The sequence below is a fragment of the Elephas maximus genome, chromosome 6 (genome assembly GCF_024166365.1).
Source record: "Elephas maximus indicus isolate mEleMax1 chromosome 6, mEleMax1 primary haplotype, whole genome shotgun sequence".
NCBI lineage: Eukaryota > Metazoa > Chordata > Mammalia > Proboscidea > Elephantidae > Elephas > Elephas maximus.
This window is the reverse complement of record NC_064824.1, coordinates 63,175,170-63,192,588: the sequence shown is the minus strand read 5'-3', so window position 1 is coordinate 63,192,588 and position 17,419 is coordinate 63,175,170. Positions and strand designations below refer to the sequence as shown.

Here is a 17,419-nt window from a genome sequence, read left to right as displayed (position 1 = left end):
GGGATCTCTTTTTAAATCCTATAACTACTGTTAAAATAATTACTGTACTAATACTCTGCACTTGGTATGCTTTTTCACCTTGCTAAAGTACCTATTGTCTACAATTATGACTCAACACTCTTCTGCCTGGTTTCCAAGGCTCCACATCTGATCCCATCCTTCCTTTACCATCTTATTGCCCACTGTTTCCAAATCAGTCACCACTGGCCCTGTCAGAACAGCCTTGTCACTGTACCACACAATTACCAACAAATATTTATATGTTTACATATAGGAAAATATTCCTGTCTTCAAGGTTCTCTATATTCACATCTAGAGTGTTCTGTCCCAATTCATCTAATCCCTATTTTCATATTCTTCCAAGTTTAGCTCTAGCCCTATCTCCTTTAACATGATACTAGCCCCCATTGAAACTCTTCTGCTAACTCCTAATGCATCTATGAATAAAATATGGTTGAGTCTTAAACATTTTCTTGCTGTTTCACAGTTCTTGGTTTGAAATCCATTACAAATTATTGAATGGCCATACCTCAGTTTTCTTTCGTACCTCCCACAAGTGCTTTAGATGGCCATCACAACCTGTTTGTTATTTCCTGTCTAAAATGGCCACTTCAGTTAGCAGGTTATGGTGAAAGAACATGAGTGTTGGAATTAGTTGGAGCTGGGTTTGACGTCAGTTGCTAACGCTTACTAATAAGGTGGTCTCTGGATAAGTGTCATAAACAATCTGAATCTTTATTTTTATTATTGAAACGAGTAAAATAATACCCATCTCCCAGAGTTGTTGTGAAAGTCACATGAGGTAATGTGAAAACACCTAGCACTGTGCCTGACATCTAACGTGCTAAATAAACAGTTTCCTTCCTCTTGTATGTGCTATTAACCTCTTGACTTTTCTTTGAAACGTTGATGGAAAATATTTCTGCTCTAGCTCTTTTATTTTTCCCAGGATACCGGACATTTAGGGAAGTTGAACAGATAAAGGAAGAAATTTTGGAAATTTGCCAGATTGAAGCAGGAAATTGAGGTTTTATAGAATTCTAATGTTGAAGCAGTTGAGTATGGAAGTAGCAGATAAGAGAGTTTGGATTATAGGATGATCAAGTGGAAGAGCACTAGACTAAATCACCAGATCTTGGTCCAAGTCCAAATGCTTGTGCTAAATATCTGTGTGATCCTAACAAGGTCATTTAGATTCTTAGGTATGTTTTCTTGTGAAAATAGTAAGTATGTGGACTAGATCACTTCTCATGTCCCTTCCAGTATTAAATTCTGTGACTTTATGGGTAGTGATAAAACAAATGAGATAGGGAAGTGGAGAGGGAGACTGATGACTGGTAAATTGTTTGTGATAGAACCACTGGTAAGTTCAAGTGAGTGGTGGGGAAACAAGGCTCATCAAGGTAGAGAGCATAGATGACAGGGAACAGTCTTGAGTTTTCTATTTCTATCCATAAGAATAGGAGACTATGTGAACTGTCTTTGTTGGCTGAAAAACCCAATTATTATTAATAATAATACCTTGTATTTATAAACTATTACAGTTTATAAACTAATATCTCATATCTCACTTGGTACCCATGACAACCTTTGTAACAAGTATTTATATATGTAGAATAATATATATATATATATGTTTTTAAAATTAAAAAAAAAAAACACATTGCTGTCGAGTTGGTTCTGACTCACAGCGACCCTATAGGACAGCATAAAACTGCCCCATTGAGTTTCCAAGGAGTGGTTGGTGGATTTGAACTGCCCGCCTTTTTGTTAGCAGTCAGGCTCTTAGCCACTGCAGTGCTTTCTAATCAGTTCTGACTCATAACAACTCTACGTACAACAGAACGAAATACTGCCTGGTCCTGCACCATCCTCACTATCACCGCTATGCTTTAGCCCATTGTTGCAGCTACTGTGTCAAAGTATACATATAGATAGATAGACAGACAGACAGACAGATAATCATATATATATAATATATATTATATAAATATAGATGAGCCCTGGTATTGCAGTAGTTAAAGCAATCAACTGCTAACTGAAAGGTCAGCAGTTCGAAACCACGAGCAGCTCTGCAGGAGAAATGTGTAGCAGTCTGCTTTCACAGAGATTTACAGGCTTGGAAACCCTTTGGGGTCACTATGAGTCAGAATTGACTAGATGGCAGTGATTTGGTTTTATATATATATATGGCTGTTGACTAAAAGATCCAAAGTTCGAATCCACCAGGCACTCCTTGGAAGCTCTATGGGACAGTTCTACTCTGTCCTATAGGGTTGCTATGAGTCAGAATTGACTCGATGGCCACAGGTTTGGTTTGGTTTTTAGTTTGAGATATATATATAAACTTTGGACTGTATTATACACCATGGATGGTTACATTGTATGCTTTGTAGAGAGTGTATAATTTGCTCATTAAATTTAGAAATCTGTGGATTAGTTCATTACTGTTCAGATGGTTACTTACTATCTTATAGATAAGGTATTGAAGATTTTATTTGGATTGACAACAAAAAATGTCCCATAAAAAAACTGTGAAAATTTTTGTCTTGACTTAGATCAATGTGACCCTTTTTTTGTCATGTTTCTGCAATATACAAAAATTATATCACTTTCCTGTTGATTGGGCTGACCAAATTTATCAAGACCTCAAATCTCTATTGAGTTTCTCTAATTGTTGTTACTATTATAAAATCCATGTGCCCACCTTAAGGATTCTATGGGCAAAAAATCTTCCATCAATCGCAGCAGGTTAGACAACCTCTTCATCATACAACCATTTCCAATGAACCTGTAACTCTTCCTTCAGGGAATATAAAAGATTTTTTTAGTTCCTATCCTTGTTACTTTTCTTATTATAACTCTCAGTGTAACTGGTGATGAAGAGCCCATGATGTGCCCTTATTCTAGACCCCAAAGTTATCTCAGAACATGGTACCTATCCTAACAATCTTACTGGCTATTCATAAATATAAAACTGAAGGAACACACATAATTAGCAAAATATGTTTTAATTAAATGGTGTGGCGTAGAATATGAATGTAAAATTTCAGGAAAGGGAGATGATGATCCACTGAAAAAAAAAAAAAGACTCTTGGTTATTGAAAGATAAAACACTCAGGAGACAAATCCTAGAATCTGGATACTTGAAAGTCTTCTTGCACCAGTGAAGGAGTACTATTATGCCATCCAACTCCTTTCCTAGAAAAATGAAAAAATGCCTTCTTATCTCCAAACTAATAACTTCTAGAGAAGCCCTTGTGCAGCAATAATTGTGTTTACATCAATTTCTCCATAAAATTTTTGAAATTTGTAAATCCAAGAATTTTAGATGTAGAACTGATAAATCATCTCAATAAATATCCTCATTTGATAAATAAGGGAAATGAAAATCACAAAGTTAAATGATTTCCCATCTATTTTAAGTATATTTCAATTTCATCCAAAAAATGAATTCTCCAAGAAAAAAATAAAGATGCTTATCCAAAAGGCATGAGAATAATAAAAATAAAACCACCAAAACAAGAGATTAGTAGTAATAGGGCAAAAAGAGTTCCATCAAATTCACTAGGAAGGAACGAAACATCGTTCTGGGCAAGGAGAAATTCTGCAACCTGATCAATATGCAAACTTCAGCGTTTCAAATTAACATTGCTACATTTTTCAAGTATATTAACAGAGCTTTCTTCTTTTATCTGAAGTAAATACTCAATAGGGAAACTTGCCTGTTCCTGAAATGAGGCCTTGACCCCCTAACATTTGATCATCCCGATCCCTGGTTCCTCCTAAAATTACTCCAATCCTCCAGATGTCTTTACTCTCAATCCAGACTAGCAGGCTGATCCTCATGCCCACGTTTAACAAGAACTTCTACCAGCCATCACGTAGAACAGGTTAGGAACTTTTCACTAAACTCATTCCCTCATAAAGAAGCTGGCTTAGAAAGCCTATAAATTCAATTTCCTTGCTTGTAAGGAGCATTCTGACTCTGTTTCTTCCAAGACAGGCTTGTTCATTCTTTCATGGTGTATTCAATATTTTTCACCAACATCGTAATTCAAAGGCATCAGTTCTTCTTTGGTCTTCCTTATTCATTGTTCCGCTTTCGCATGCCTATGAGGCAACTGAAAACACCATGGCTTGGGTCAGGCTCACCTTAGTCCTTAAACTGACATCTTTGCTTTTTAACACTTTAAAAAGGTCTTTTGCAGCAGATTTGCCCAGTGCAATACATTGTTTGATTTCTTGACTGCTGCTTCCAAGGCTGTTGATTGTGGATTCAAGTAAAATGAAATCCTCGACAACTTCAGCCTTTTCTGTTTATCATGATGTTGCTTATTGGTCCAGTTGTGACAATTTTTGTTTTCTTTATGTTGAGATGTGATTCATACTGAAGCCTGTAGAATTGGACTTTTTAAAAACTCTTAATCACTAATAACGCTAAACCAAGACTAAAATGTACCCCCCAAAATAAAGATCCCAATGATTTTTTTTAAAGAAAAATATTTGAGTTTGAATTGCAAATTGTAATTGAAATGTTATCTTTAAAGATAAAGTTCACAATTGAATTACATTTTAAATAAAAGAGTGTAAGTTTAGGGTATATGTTTTAAAATGCATGAGATCTATTAATTTCAGAAGAGCTAAAAAGGTCACCTTGTGATTTTCTCTAGAAAGAGATATTTATAGATCATGGGTTAGGTTTTTTTACCTACATAGCTTCTAGCTAGCTTTAATATATTTCTATCCTCAGAATGCGTGTTTCAAATATTACTGCTTCTGTAAAGTTTTATGTAAGAAATCAAATTTGTATAAATCATAACTTATTTTACATTCACCAGGGGGACTATTGGGGAAAAAAATCTCCTGATGAGGCATTCCATAAAATTAGCAATCATTTTTCAATGTGCATTCCATCATCTATCTGGAATTTCATACACTAGACTTACTTAAAATGAATTTTATTTCTTTTTGAAAGGATGAGTAACTGCAGTTTAGCTACTTTTTTCCCAGTTGGGTATTTTCCTCAGGTTTTTCTGTGACTGGAAAACATGGTGGTTAAGCACTTAGCTGCTAACCAAAATGTTGGTAATTCGAACCCACCAGCTGCTCCGTGGGGGAAAAGATGTGGCAGGCAGTCTGCTTCTGTAAAGATCACAGCCTTGCACACTCTATGGGGCAGTTCTACTCTGTCCTATAGGGTTGCTGTGAGTCAGAATTGACTCGATGGCAACGGGTTTGGTTTTGGGTTTAGCTGCATTTACATGTATATAACAGTGAATCGGGTTTTCTTTTAATAAATGGACAGCTTTAGGAAAACAAATAATTTTAATGCTCTCATTTTGACAGAGCTCTTTCAATGTAAAGGCTGACTTAAGGAAAAGAATGGTAAGTTTCACTTTACCACCATAAAATGCAGTGTATATACATAGTGAATTAAGAGAATTGCTTTAAAAGACTTTGCAAGAGTAATTACATAACTTTTATTCATTTTCTTGGGTCTCAGCCTGTGGTTTTGAGCTAGAAGACAAATTTTTAGTTTGTTTCATTGTTTTCCTTTCTATTGTCAAACAGACAAGAAAATAATTCATTCAGCCGGCCAATCAAATAATTCATTAATCTTAATTACTGGTGTTTGCATACTGAGAATGTTCTCCTGCTGGTTCCAATTAAATCTGCAGTTCCTTGCTCTATTAATCCACTAGCCGTAATTCCAAGGGATGCATCGAGATCACTGTTATAAAACATTTGTGGCAAACTTGCTCTTGTTTCAGAAATGGTTATAAAATTATAAAAAGATAAACCCAGTGCCATCGGGTCGATTCCGACTCATAGCAACCCTATAAGACAGAGTAGAACTGCCCCATAGAGTTTCCAAGGAGTGCCTGGCGGATTCGAACTGTTGACCCTTTGGTTAGCAGCCATAGCACTTAACCACTATGCCACCAGGATTTCCAAAAAAAGATAGTGCCCCTTAAAAAAACATGATTAAAAAAATCCACTGTTGCCAAGTCGATTCTGACTCATAGCGACCCTATAGGACAGAGTAGAACTGCTCCACAGGGTTTCCAGGGAGGGGCTGGTGGATTCAAACTGCTGACCTTTTGGTTAGCCAAGCTCTTAACCACTAGCAACAACACAATACGTTTTTTGCAAAACTTAAAATAATTTCTAGTAGTTTCCAATGATACATGAATTTCTTCCTAATACACTAGTAGACAAAAAAAATAAAATTGGTTGTGATTATGGTAGAAGCATATTGTAGCTATTATTCAATATTTAAAACATGGATGATGAAATGTTTTAAAATCAGTATTTTTGCTTGAAATCCAAAAGATTCATTGACTTAAAATTAAGTAGGACAAATCCACTTAACAAAATACTCCCCTGGAAAAAAAAATTCTAACTTGCATTGATTTGTCACTTTATCCTTTTAAATTTGAGGTATTTTTACTCATGGCTGTTTAATATTCTTCTTTACAAATGTTTCCAGCATCAACAGTTTTCCAATGCTTTTGAAGTACTAATTTATATTTTACTTTAGGTCTTCACAGGGATCTTCACAGCAGAAATGGTCCTCAAGATCATTGCCATGGATCCATATTATTATTTCCAAGAGGGCTGGAATATCTTTGATGGAATTATTGTCAGCCTAAGTTTAATGGAGCTGGGCCTGGCAAATGTGGAGGGATTGTCTGTACTGCGATCATTCAGACTGGTAGCTGCATAAACTATCTTTCTACCCTGTCTTTTATTGGCCTAGCTTTTATTTTGGAATCAATGTGTATTTATATATTTGTTTATTTTTAATTTACATCAATGTGATATCCTAATAAAATACATAAATATTTTCTTTAAGGTTAAATATGAAATATTTTCTAAGAGTGATAAAAATAGTTGATACATTTCAAAATTAGATACATAAGGCTCATTTAAAAAAAGACATGTGCTTCTAAAACTAATTTTTAAGTTCATGTTTTTGTTTTGTTTTTCTTTAAAGTCTGAGATGAAAATAAATGCCTTAATCCCCAATTAATATTAACTCTTTATTAACCCTACTTGTAATAGTGGTAACTACTTTAAAACAACATGTGGAAAAATATTTGATGTCATCAAAACCTTAAATAATAATATTATAAACCTTTTTAAACTATAGCAAAAATATTTTATTGGTTAATAAGTAAAATTTTAACTGGAAATTAAAATGTACATATTTTCAAATTGAAGGAAAACTTTTCTGTACTTTGTTTTATTAGTTTGTTTCACAATTATTTTATAGTGGCTCATTAAAAATACACAGTTCATGATTTTTAAGATTACTTTCCTGTTACTCTCTAAAATATAGGCTGAGGGTGACATTAGTTTACTAAATTTACAAATATCTCCAATGAAAATATTAATTTTTTTCATGGGTATTCTGTTGATGCAGAAATGTATCATTTATCACTTTTGAAATGTTGTAAATTTTTTTTTTTTTACTTTTGCATGTAAATGATATGATTTGATTTACAAATCCTGTTGTTAACTCTCTTTTTTCTAGATTTGAAATTGAATTGGTTTAGTATGTTTTGAGTTTTTACATCCCACAGAGGTGGGTTTACAAGATGGCATACTAATAAAATGATGTCTAACTAACTTCCATAATTACATTGTGATTACTACTAACAGTATCTTTTCACTTGATTACAGCTCCGAGTTTTCAAACTGGCAAAATCCTGGCCCACACTGAATATGCTAATTAAGATCATTGGCAATTCTGTAGGGGCCCTGGGTAACCTCACCTTGGTGTTGGCCATCATCGTCTTCATTTTTGCCGTGGTCGGCATGCAGCTATTTGGTAAAAGCTACAAAGAATGTGTCTGCAAGATCTCCAGCGACTGTGAACTCCCACGCTGGCACATGAATGACTTCTTCCACTCCTTCCTGATTGTGTTCCGTGTGCTGTGTGGGGAGTGGATAGAGACCATGTGGGACTGTATGGAGGTCGCTGGCCAAACCATGTGCCTTATTGTTTTCATGCTGGTCATGGTCATTGGAAATCTTGTGGTACGTATGTTTTATGAAATGTTCATAAATAAGGACAGCGCAAGGATCCGGGAGTAGCTGGGAAGGTGGCCTGAGGTAGTAGACATGTATCTGATTTTATAGTCAAAAAGGCCTAGAGTCAAATTCCAAACCCAAGACCTGCTTTCTGAGCACGGGCAAGTTACTTAACTTCTCTGAGGCTCAGGGTCCCCATCTATGAAACTGGAATAACAAAACGTAAATTTTAAGGTTGACACGAGAATTAAATGAGGTGGTATCAAAGTTTGAGGAGCATAAATGTTAGTTTTTTGTTTGTTTTTCTTCTTCAAATAAAGTACATTTTTTATCATCAAGACTAATTTTTATCTTATTACTATTTTGATAATATAATGATCACCAGTAAATTTAAAATACAATTATCTATTTAATATTGAAGTTGTTCTTTATACATTCATATTTCATATTGTTAGCTTACTCAGAAAGGCATAAGTTGTGTTCTAACAAATTTTGAAGACAAATTTCAATGACATAAGGCATTTTAGCTATATATTATATTATCCAAATAATTTAGAAGGGGTACTATCTTCTTCCCTGAGTTTACTTTATTAAAAGAAATTATTTCAGTTTGAGTTATTCATATATATATACACATACATACATACATATATAGAGAGTGACTAGATTTAAAATAAGTTGGTTTTTAGCTGTGATTTAAAAGCACCAATGTAAATGCATAGTCTGTGTTTTAATGCTTAAATTTCTCAATCATGTGTAGACAAAGCATTTTTTTATGCCATCACACTGGACCTTCCCTTGAGGGATACATTTCAAGTGAGATTGCTTTAAAGAATGCTAATGGGTGCCCTGTGGACATACAGTTTTTTTCCAGAACAGTATATTAGGCAGCTCTAGATTCTGAATAAAATCTGATAGAGAAATAAAGAAGCAAACTAGGTTTCTTGCTTTGCATGTGCCTTCCTACCATGTAACATTCTCTGATATTTGATACATACATTTCAAGCTAAAAATATTCCTATAAATTTCCTTTTACATCAGATATAACGAATTATTTCTGCCTTAGCCATAGTTTATCAGAAAATTGGTTAATTTTTTTTCCCATGTATCCCAATAAAAAAAAAATGGTACCCTGAAATTTAAGATTTCCTCATATACTCCCCACAAAAAAAAGGAAAGAGAAAAATTTACATTGTATGGGTCTAGTCTGAACTCTGGAGTAATTTTAGATTTTTCTCCATCTGTTGAGCTATTTGAACACATAAGTTTCAAAGTGTATTTGATGAGAAATGTGTTAAAACTTAGATAATTTGCTGTTTAGAAATTTTGGCTTTTACAAAAGATTGAGTCTACTGGACTGAGAGAATTTTTTTTTAAGTATGTTGTTTTTGCTCAGATCAGCAGACTAAATAAATAAGTCCATTATTTACACACATAATGCTAAACATTCCCTAGATGAACTTGTAAGATGAAGTAAAATGATTGAGATGAAAATATCATTTTCTTTTCTCATTGGCAAAAACAATAAAAGGGGGATTTTGTCTTTTCATTGGCAAGCTTAACTGACTGAGTAAACAATTTAAATTGTAGAAGCTCTGATTGCTGGTTGTCCTTCTCAGTGGGAAGAAAGAGGTGTTTGTTTTACTACTTTGTCCTTTTGGCAGGTAAAAGACATCAGGTCCTTTTACATAGTATCTGGCTTAGATATGTTTGAAATATATTAAGCACTCAATAAAAAAACTCAATAAGCATTTGTTAAATTAATTTTAGCAAAGATCTATGAGTTCCCTGAATTTAAGCTATTTCATGCCTACTTCAATATTAATGTAACAATTTTTCTTTTTTGCTTTTAGGTTCTGAACCTCTTTCTGGCCTTATTATTGAGTTCATTTAGTTCAGACAACCTTGCTGCTACTGACGATGATAATGAAATGAACAATCTACAGATTGCCATTGGAAGGATGCAAAAGGGAATAGATTATGTAAAAAATAAAATACGTAAATGTTTCCAAGGAGTCTTTTTTAGAAAGCCAAAAGTTATAGAAATCCACGAAGGCAACAAAATAGACAGTTGCGTGTCCAATAATACTGGAATTGAAATAAGCAAAGAGCTGAATTATATTAAAGATGGGAATGGGACCACTAGTGGTGTAGGTACTGGAAGCAGTGTTGAAAAATGTGTAATTGATGAAAATGATTATATGTCATTCATAAACAACCCCAGCCTCACTGTAACAGTGCCAATTGCTGTTGGAGAGTCTGATTTTGAAAACTTGAATACTGAAGAGTTCAGCAGTGAGTCAGAATTGGAAGAAAGCAAAGAGGTAAGAATGATTTTAAAATGCTGTTGCATTTCCCAAAATAATCATGCAGTCTAATTCTTTAGTATTCTTCATTGCATTAATGCATTATTAGCATTCTTTAATGCATTAATAGCATATTAAGAATTACTATTGAAAGTAATTATGTAGAAATGTTAGAAAAGCATGAGATACTCTTTTTTGAAAATCTATTTCTATAAATTTCAATTTTTCCATATGAAAACAATCATTCTGAACAATTAATATATTTGTTTTCTTTCTTGATAGCTTGAAAATCTGATTTAAAAAAAAAGTGTTCTTCCAAAAAAGAGTGGTTATTTAATACATTCTACTCTACACTACATTATACTCTGTAGAAAACGCAATGAAACATATTTTATTGATCATTGTGAAAGTATCGTCTCCTTATTCTCTATAATATACTAGGTTTTAATATGATTTTTTAAGTAAAGTCTTATGTAGCTTTTATTCACCTCTTAAAGTTTTATTCTCTATCATAGAGTTTTATTCATTTATGATAGTGTTATACATACTTAAAAAGTGCAAAGAGCACTGATTTTACCTTGAGCACTGAAGGATAAGCAAATCCACAAAGTCTTCAGATTAACTGGAAAATACTAAGAACTACTTAGAAAAACTCCACTTTAGGATTACAGTTAAACTGTAGTCTAAAAAGCTGTTCCTACTGTCACATTACTGGTTGTTAAGAAAGAACAGATAAGAAAAAGAAAGAAAATTGTTTCTACTCTGTAATTCATTGGGTCCTATACTATAATAGTCTCAGTTGCTTAGCGGTATTAACTCGGCAACCCTGTTGTGGCAAACAATTAAAATTCTTTACTATAATTTATCTATGGACTTCTAATATACCATTAGGAATAAGTGCCACACAGATGGAGTTATTAAAAGCATGTTTTAGCTTGAGGGTGTAATACTGACATCATAGGAATCAGACCAATGATGTCTGATTTTGTGAGCATATTTTGGAAACTTCTTTCCTAATAAAAAAAAATAATAAGCATATCAGAATTTGATCTGAAATTCATACAAATAAGTAGCTGACAATGTTAGAATTAATAACCTCCTGATCTTGTTCCAGGCATTTCACAGCTGCTGAAGTAGAATAGTAAATGTGAAAATACTTTGAAAAAATGTAAATGTATAGTACAAAATACCAAAAAAAAAAAAAATTGATCCCATCGAGTCAATTATGACTCATAGCGACCTTATAGGACACAGAACTGCCCACAGGGTATCCAAAGACCGACTGGTGGATTTGAAATGCCAATCTTTTGATTAGCAGCCATAGCACTTAATCACTGAGCCACCAGGGCTCCACAGTACAAAATAAGATAGTAATATTCTCTCTCTTAATTCCACTCAAAGTCAGTTTATTGAGGCCACTTTTAATTTGTTTTAATTCTCTATACTAAGAATTCAATTCTTATTTTGCTTTCTATCACCTGGCATAGACTTATTTAAGAAGAAACATCAGTTAACAAGCATTTATTGAGCAATTTTTGTAAACTTAGAACTTTGCTGGGTGCTAGGGCAAGGAAGAGTTAAAGGGAAACTGTACAGCATAATCTCCCTTTAGGGAAATCTCAGCATCTTGGAATGAGCTAATACTAACTCGTAGAATCATTAAAGACCTATTAAAAAGTTTAATCCTGAAGGAATTAATATAAGGCTATAGGTGTTCGGAATAGCAAAAAATCAGTGGAGTAGTTGTTAAAGAGATGAAATTGAAATGGACCTCAAAGTTTGGATCAAATATAGATGAACAGAAAGCAAAAAGCAGAAGCCTACTAAATGAAAGTCAGAGTTGGGAATGAGTTTAGTAAGTGGGCAAGCAGTGATGCAATTGGCATGAACAAAGTACTGGTGAGGAGATAGCATTTCAGATTGTAAAGTCCTTGAAGTAAGTCATGAGAGCTTGGAATTGGTTGCGTAAGTCAGTAAGGAGCAACTGTCTGTTCTTAAGCTGCAGAAAGGAAATAAGAAAAGCAAAGTTTATTTGATACCAAAAGGTAAAACAGTTGAGACTGAGAGGCAAGGAGGATTGTTATGGGGAATGTGGTCACAATCATTTGATGGCAGTAAGGTGATGAAATCTGGGCTAGGGTAACAGTAGTGGCAACCGAGACCAAGTAGCAATTTGACAAACCTTATAAAGATTCTGAAAAAATGGTAATGCCACTGTCTGAAATGGCCTTTTTAGGAAGGTGACCCACCTTTATGTCAGAAGAAGAAGAGTTCAATAGGCGTATGCTGAATTAGAAGTAACATGTTGGGAAACAGTCTGAGTGAGAGATCAGGATTTAAAAATCAATAATGTGAATTTCGTAAGCATCTGCTTCCCTGAAATAGAGAAGCTCACCAAAAGCTAAGTACAAAGAATAAATAAGGGTAGATTTAAAGACAAAACGGTACATATAGCTTGAGGTCAAGAAGAGGTAGGAAAGCTAAAGAAAGAGAAAAGCTTTTGCTAGATTAATATCATAGGTTTTGTCACGTCTGACCTGTGGAAAATAAAGATCTTAATTTTCTTTGACCAAGCAGTTGGTTTCCAAAATCCTTCAAAACTTATTTAATGTATACAAATACTTCAAATGGGTGCTTAGAAGGATCCTACTCAATTGTCATGTCTTTTTAATGGCTGAAAAAACCAATTTGGAATACTGAGATCCAATGTCTCCCTCATCAACCCCTGGAAAACACTGTATTACATGAACAAAAAATTCTTATTAGATGATATTATTATAACCATTCTATCCTCTTTCAAGCTAATTTTGAATACATGGAATCCAGTTACAGAATGTAATGAGATTGCTTTAAAGGTATGGACATGTTGGTAGGGAAATAAAGCAAATATAAATATTATGTTTTTATATAAATCTTGGATAAAATTTCAAATTATCTTACACAGAAATATTAAATTCAACAATAAATTTTATGTAAATGATTTGATAAAATTAATACCAAAAAGCTCAGAAAAAGGAATAGGGCCATCTTCATGTATGCTCACACACAAGAAAAAAAGACACTGTTTTTAAAAATAAAATTAAAAATCAACATGTTCTAACATTACAGATTTAGATAAATTTCAGCTTAAATGCAGTTATTTGAAATTTAAATTTCTGAAAACTGCTGGCATTGAACACTGGTCACATTTTAGGTGCACACTTATGTTGGCCAGGTTATGTCTTTTTTAATAGCTATCACAGAGACAGACAGAGATTAAAAACAACATATTCACCAGGCGACATGGTTCATGCTTTAGTTTTTTGACAAATAGCAAAAGAACACTGAGCTCTGATTTGGAGTGCAGGCTACTCTTTTTCTCTGTGCTGAGAAAGTGAGCATTTATACAGATTAAACCCATCAGACTGATACATCTCATAAATATGTTTTACAATTACAAGTTTCTGCTTTAAGATGAGGCAGTAAACTAATCACTGATCTAAATGGTATTTGAAAACTCTGGCTACCCTAATCCTTCTGTTAAGCTTCATAATAAAGCTTAGCTGACTAGTAGTTCAGGATGGGAAAAATGATCCTTAGAATTTTTTAGAGATAAAAACATGAGTTGCTGTTATTATATTCTGGACCTCTAACATAACAGGCTGGTATGGAAACAAATATAATGCTTTGCATGAGAAAAGTGTAGGAGAATTGGAAGCATGGATTTCAAAGTATCATTTTTTTTTAATCTTAGTAAAAGTCTTGGAATTAAACAAATCTTATTTTTTTTTATGATAAGATATAAGGTAGAATTCTGTTTGTTTTCCTGTTCTTAAAGTTCACATAATTATGATTTCTTCATTTTTTTATATAACTATGGATTTTTATAATTTAGTTCTTTAAAGATTATTGGTTCAATTAACATCTTTGTTTGTAAGTGAAGGATATAGAATAAATGCTTTTAAGAATCATATTTGAAGTTGAATTCCAAAGCAAAATCTAGCAGTATCATACTATGACCTTCACTGCTTACCATTCTTACTTCTCACAGGGGTAAAATCAAGCTGGAGCCATCGAGAATGCAGCTCTGGTGGTTTTTAACCAGCCAGAGTCTCGTGCCACCTCTTTTACCCAGGTTACCCAAGCAAGTTGTACATGTACAATCACTTTCTAAATGAATATTGACTGGCCTGCATGCTACTCAGCTATGTTCCTTCCCCTGACATGGCAAGGAAGTGCTAGACGTGCCCCGCTGCTCTCTGCTGAATCGTGTGACACATCACAGCATGGTCAGGCGAGACGGGCAGCCCCAATATCATATGTGATTCTGCTAATGAGTTTTCCAGTTTAATCTTTTAAAAACAATAATTGCATGGTCTATAAGATTTATAATATTTACAATATCTAATTTTAAACACTATAGGAATGCTGAAAGTTCAATGTAGTCAGGGACTTTAGAGAGCATGCATTTTTTAATTTCTTTGCTTTTTTTTTCAGCGAAATAACACCACAACTTTTGTGTTGATTCAGCCCTTATAAGTGAATTGTATTACCAAAATGAGCCTCACAGGTTTTTTTCCTTATAGTGCTGCCATTTGAGATCATTATGTTCAGATCCATGAATATCATTTTTCTACCCATCCAAATCATGTGCTCCAGATGGAAGTGTTTGCTTTGGTGTTTTTTGGGAGAGGCTCTATAAAAAGAAGTAGGGTGATCGTGAGTTTTTGAGATATGAAGGGCCATAGTCTGTATGTATTTGGGCACTACATATCTTGGATTTTCATGTAGTTTGGGAACACTGTAAAGTGTCATGTGTCTGCAAAACCGTAAGTGGCCATTGTAAAGGAAATAGAAATAAGGGAAGTATCATTATATAGGGTGGGAAAAGTTCATTGCCTCTGATCATTAGGTAATTGGTCGAGTGTACCCATTTTTTATTTAAATCTCCCTGATCTACCTCAGCTTCTCCCTATGTATTCCACCTCACAACTGAGCAGGTAAAAAACAAACTTCGAACATACACTACTTTTAATTATTAAGTATTAACTATAGTTTTATGAGGGGTAAAGGGCATCTCTTAAAGATTACCGGTGATTTGTGGATCAACTAAACGATTAGCTTATTCTCTTGACTCAACTTTTTCCTGTTGATTTCATTTCTGACTGGAGCCTCCACCAGAATGCATGCTCTGGGAAGGAATTTATGAAGAAAAATTGAAAAACTTCATAAATATTGGCAGTTTTCAAGACTTTGGGTGATAAAGAATAACTAGAGTTTGGGGTTGTCTGTAGGTTTGATTTATACATACTTTCTTCCTTCTGAGGGAAAATTTGAGCATTAGTTGTAGAATGCAACAACTCCAGGAATAGAATTATTAATGAGAAATACAAGGGGGAAAAAAAAACAGTCCCTGGTGATTTAAGCAGCTTTTGCTTAGCACTGAGTTTATAGCCACTGTGTAAAATCTGAGTTATTTTCTTCTTCACAAGCAGAACAGAATTAAATAGTACTGACAAATTAACATTTACACCATTATAGGAGGATTCCCTTCTTTTGAAAGCCTTTATGGAAACCCTGAAAATAGATCCTTGACTAAGGTCCTCAGCATACGCCCTCCAGAAAATGTGCTGTGTCTCATTTTCAGAATTTGGAGAGCAATGCGAGAATGACTCTAGGTTTCAATTTCTCTATTATGCAATTAGTGTCTTCCAGATACTCTTTGTGAAACTGAAGGCAAGGCAACTCTTGGAGAGGAACAGATAAGTATGTGGATAGCCATTTTAGACCTTGCTTGACCTTTAGAGAACTGTCTTGGTACTTTAGTGTAGTTGTGCTGAAATAAAATCCAATTAAGGCTGGTTTAGATGGAAATTTTTCTCTCTTCCCAACCGGGTCCCAAGATAAGCCATCTTCTTTTGCCTCGTTGATGCCTTTCTACTCTGCTCTTCAACTACCACATAATTGTTTTCAGTTTCATAAATCATGATATTAATAAGGCTATCTTAAGAGAAAAGGAGCACCAGGAGCATTATACATTTAAAATATGTGAAAACCTAACTAAATGGAGTTGGTTTATATATTTACCTTTTGATAAGTGGTCCAGAAACAAGAGAGCTACTTGGTTATCCTTGTCTCTGCGTTGGACCAGCAGCAAAATGGCCTCACTGTGTGTCTGTCTGTTCTTCAAATGAAATATCGTAAGTCAAGATATGGCTATGCAAATCCAAAAGATCAGACTAAGGCCCTGATAGTAATGTTTGACCAAAGATTTTCCTTTTCTACTTGCAAGACAAAATCCATATGATTTAAGAGAAATGGCTAGATTTTAAAGGCAATCTGTAATGGCTGAATCTTTTATTTTGCCTCTAGAATCATACAGCAGTTTGTGAAAGTCAAACATTTAATAGGTGATTGAAAATAAAGGAATTTGAGCGCATTTCAGTGGAAGTAGACCAGTTATTAACATTCTATCTCAGAAAGTTAAACTTGATTATTTAATTGGATAAAAATCAAGAGTAACAGTAGTCATAAGGGGGAATTTCTATATGTTCATGTTATTAGGGGAAAAAAGGTTGATGCACTCACGGCTGTGTTGGGTGCTGATTCTGTCATTTTTTTATGTTGAGATAACCCATTCCTCTGAGTGGTATTTGTGGCTAACCTTCTTGAGAACTTCATATTCAGGTGCCATGTCTTTGAGAACATGGTCCTGGATCAGTGTACAGCTTCCACAGCATTGCGCCAGGCTTCTGCTACAGCCAGGCATGTTTTCTGAGGCTGAATTAGGCCGAGAGAATGTTGCATCTTAAAAACTGCTTCCCAGCGTGCATCTGTAGAGCATAAGCTATCATCCCTCTGTAGACTCAGTAATTTCTACAAGGGATGGAAGAATCTAACTTTTGAGTGCCATAAAATATTGTAAGGGTAGGGAGAATATAGTACAAGAAAACAACTTTGAACTTGTACTATGTGCTTTTATGTGGAAATTTATTATTGTTATGCCTGTACACCCAGTTATTTTTTCTAACTACTTCAGAACAAATATTAACTTCAGTTATTTAGTATGGTCATTGAGTTCCTTAATATAGTAA

At 34.2% G+C, this 17,419-nt stretch overlaps 1 protein-coding gene across 9 annotated transcripts in view; it reads left to right on the top strand.

Moving 5' to 3' along the window:
- LOC126077736 (sodium channel protein type 3 subunit alpha) overlaps nucleotides 1-17,419 on the top strand; it is a 123,842-nt gene that overhangs the window by 84,371 nt on the left and 22,052 nt on the right. For all 9 annotated transcript variants that reach the window (XM_049887339.1, XM_049887338.1, XM_049887337.1 and 6 more), the window contains 3 exons: nucleotides 6,545-6,718; nucleotides 7,690-8,046; nucleotides 9,894-10,364. In XM_049887339.1, coding sequence (XP_049743296.1) covers nucleotides 6,545-6,718; nucleotides 7,690-8,046; nucleotides 9,894-10,364 — 1,002 coding nt within the window. The remainder of the gene's footprint in view (nucleotides 1-6,544; nucleotides 6,719-7,689; nucleotides 8,047-9,893; nucleotides 10,365-17,419) is intronic.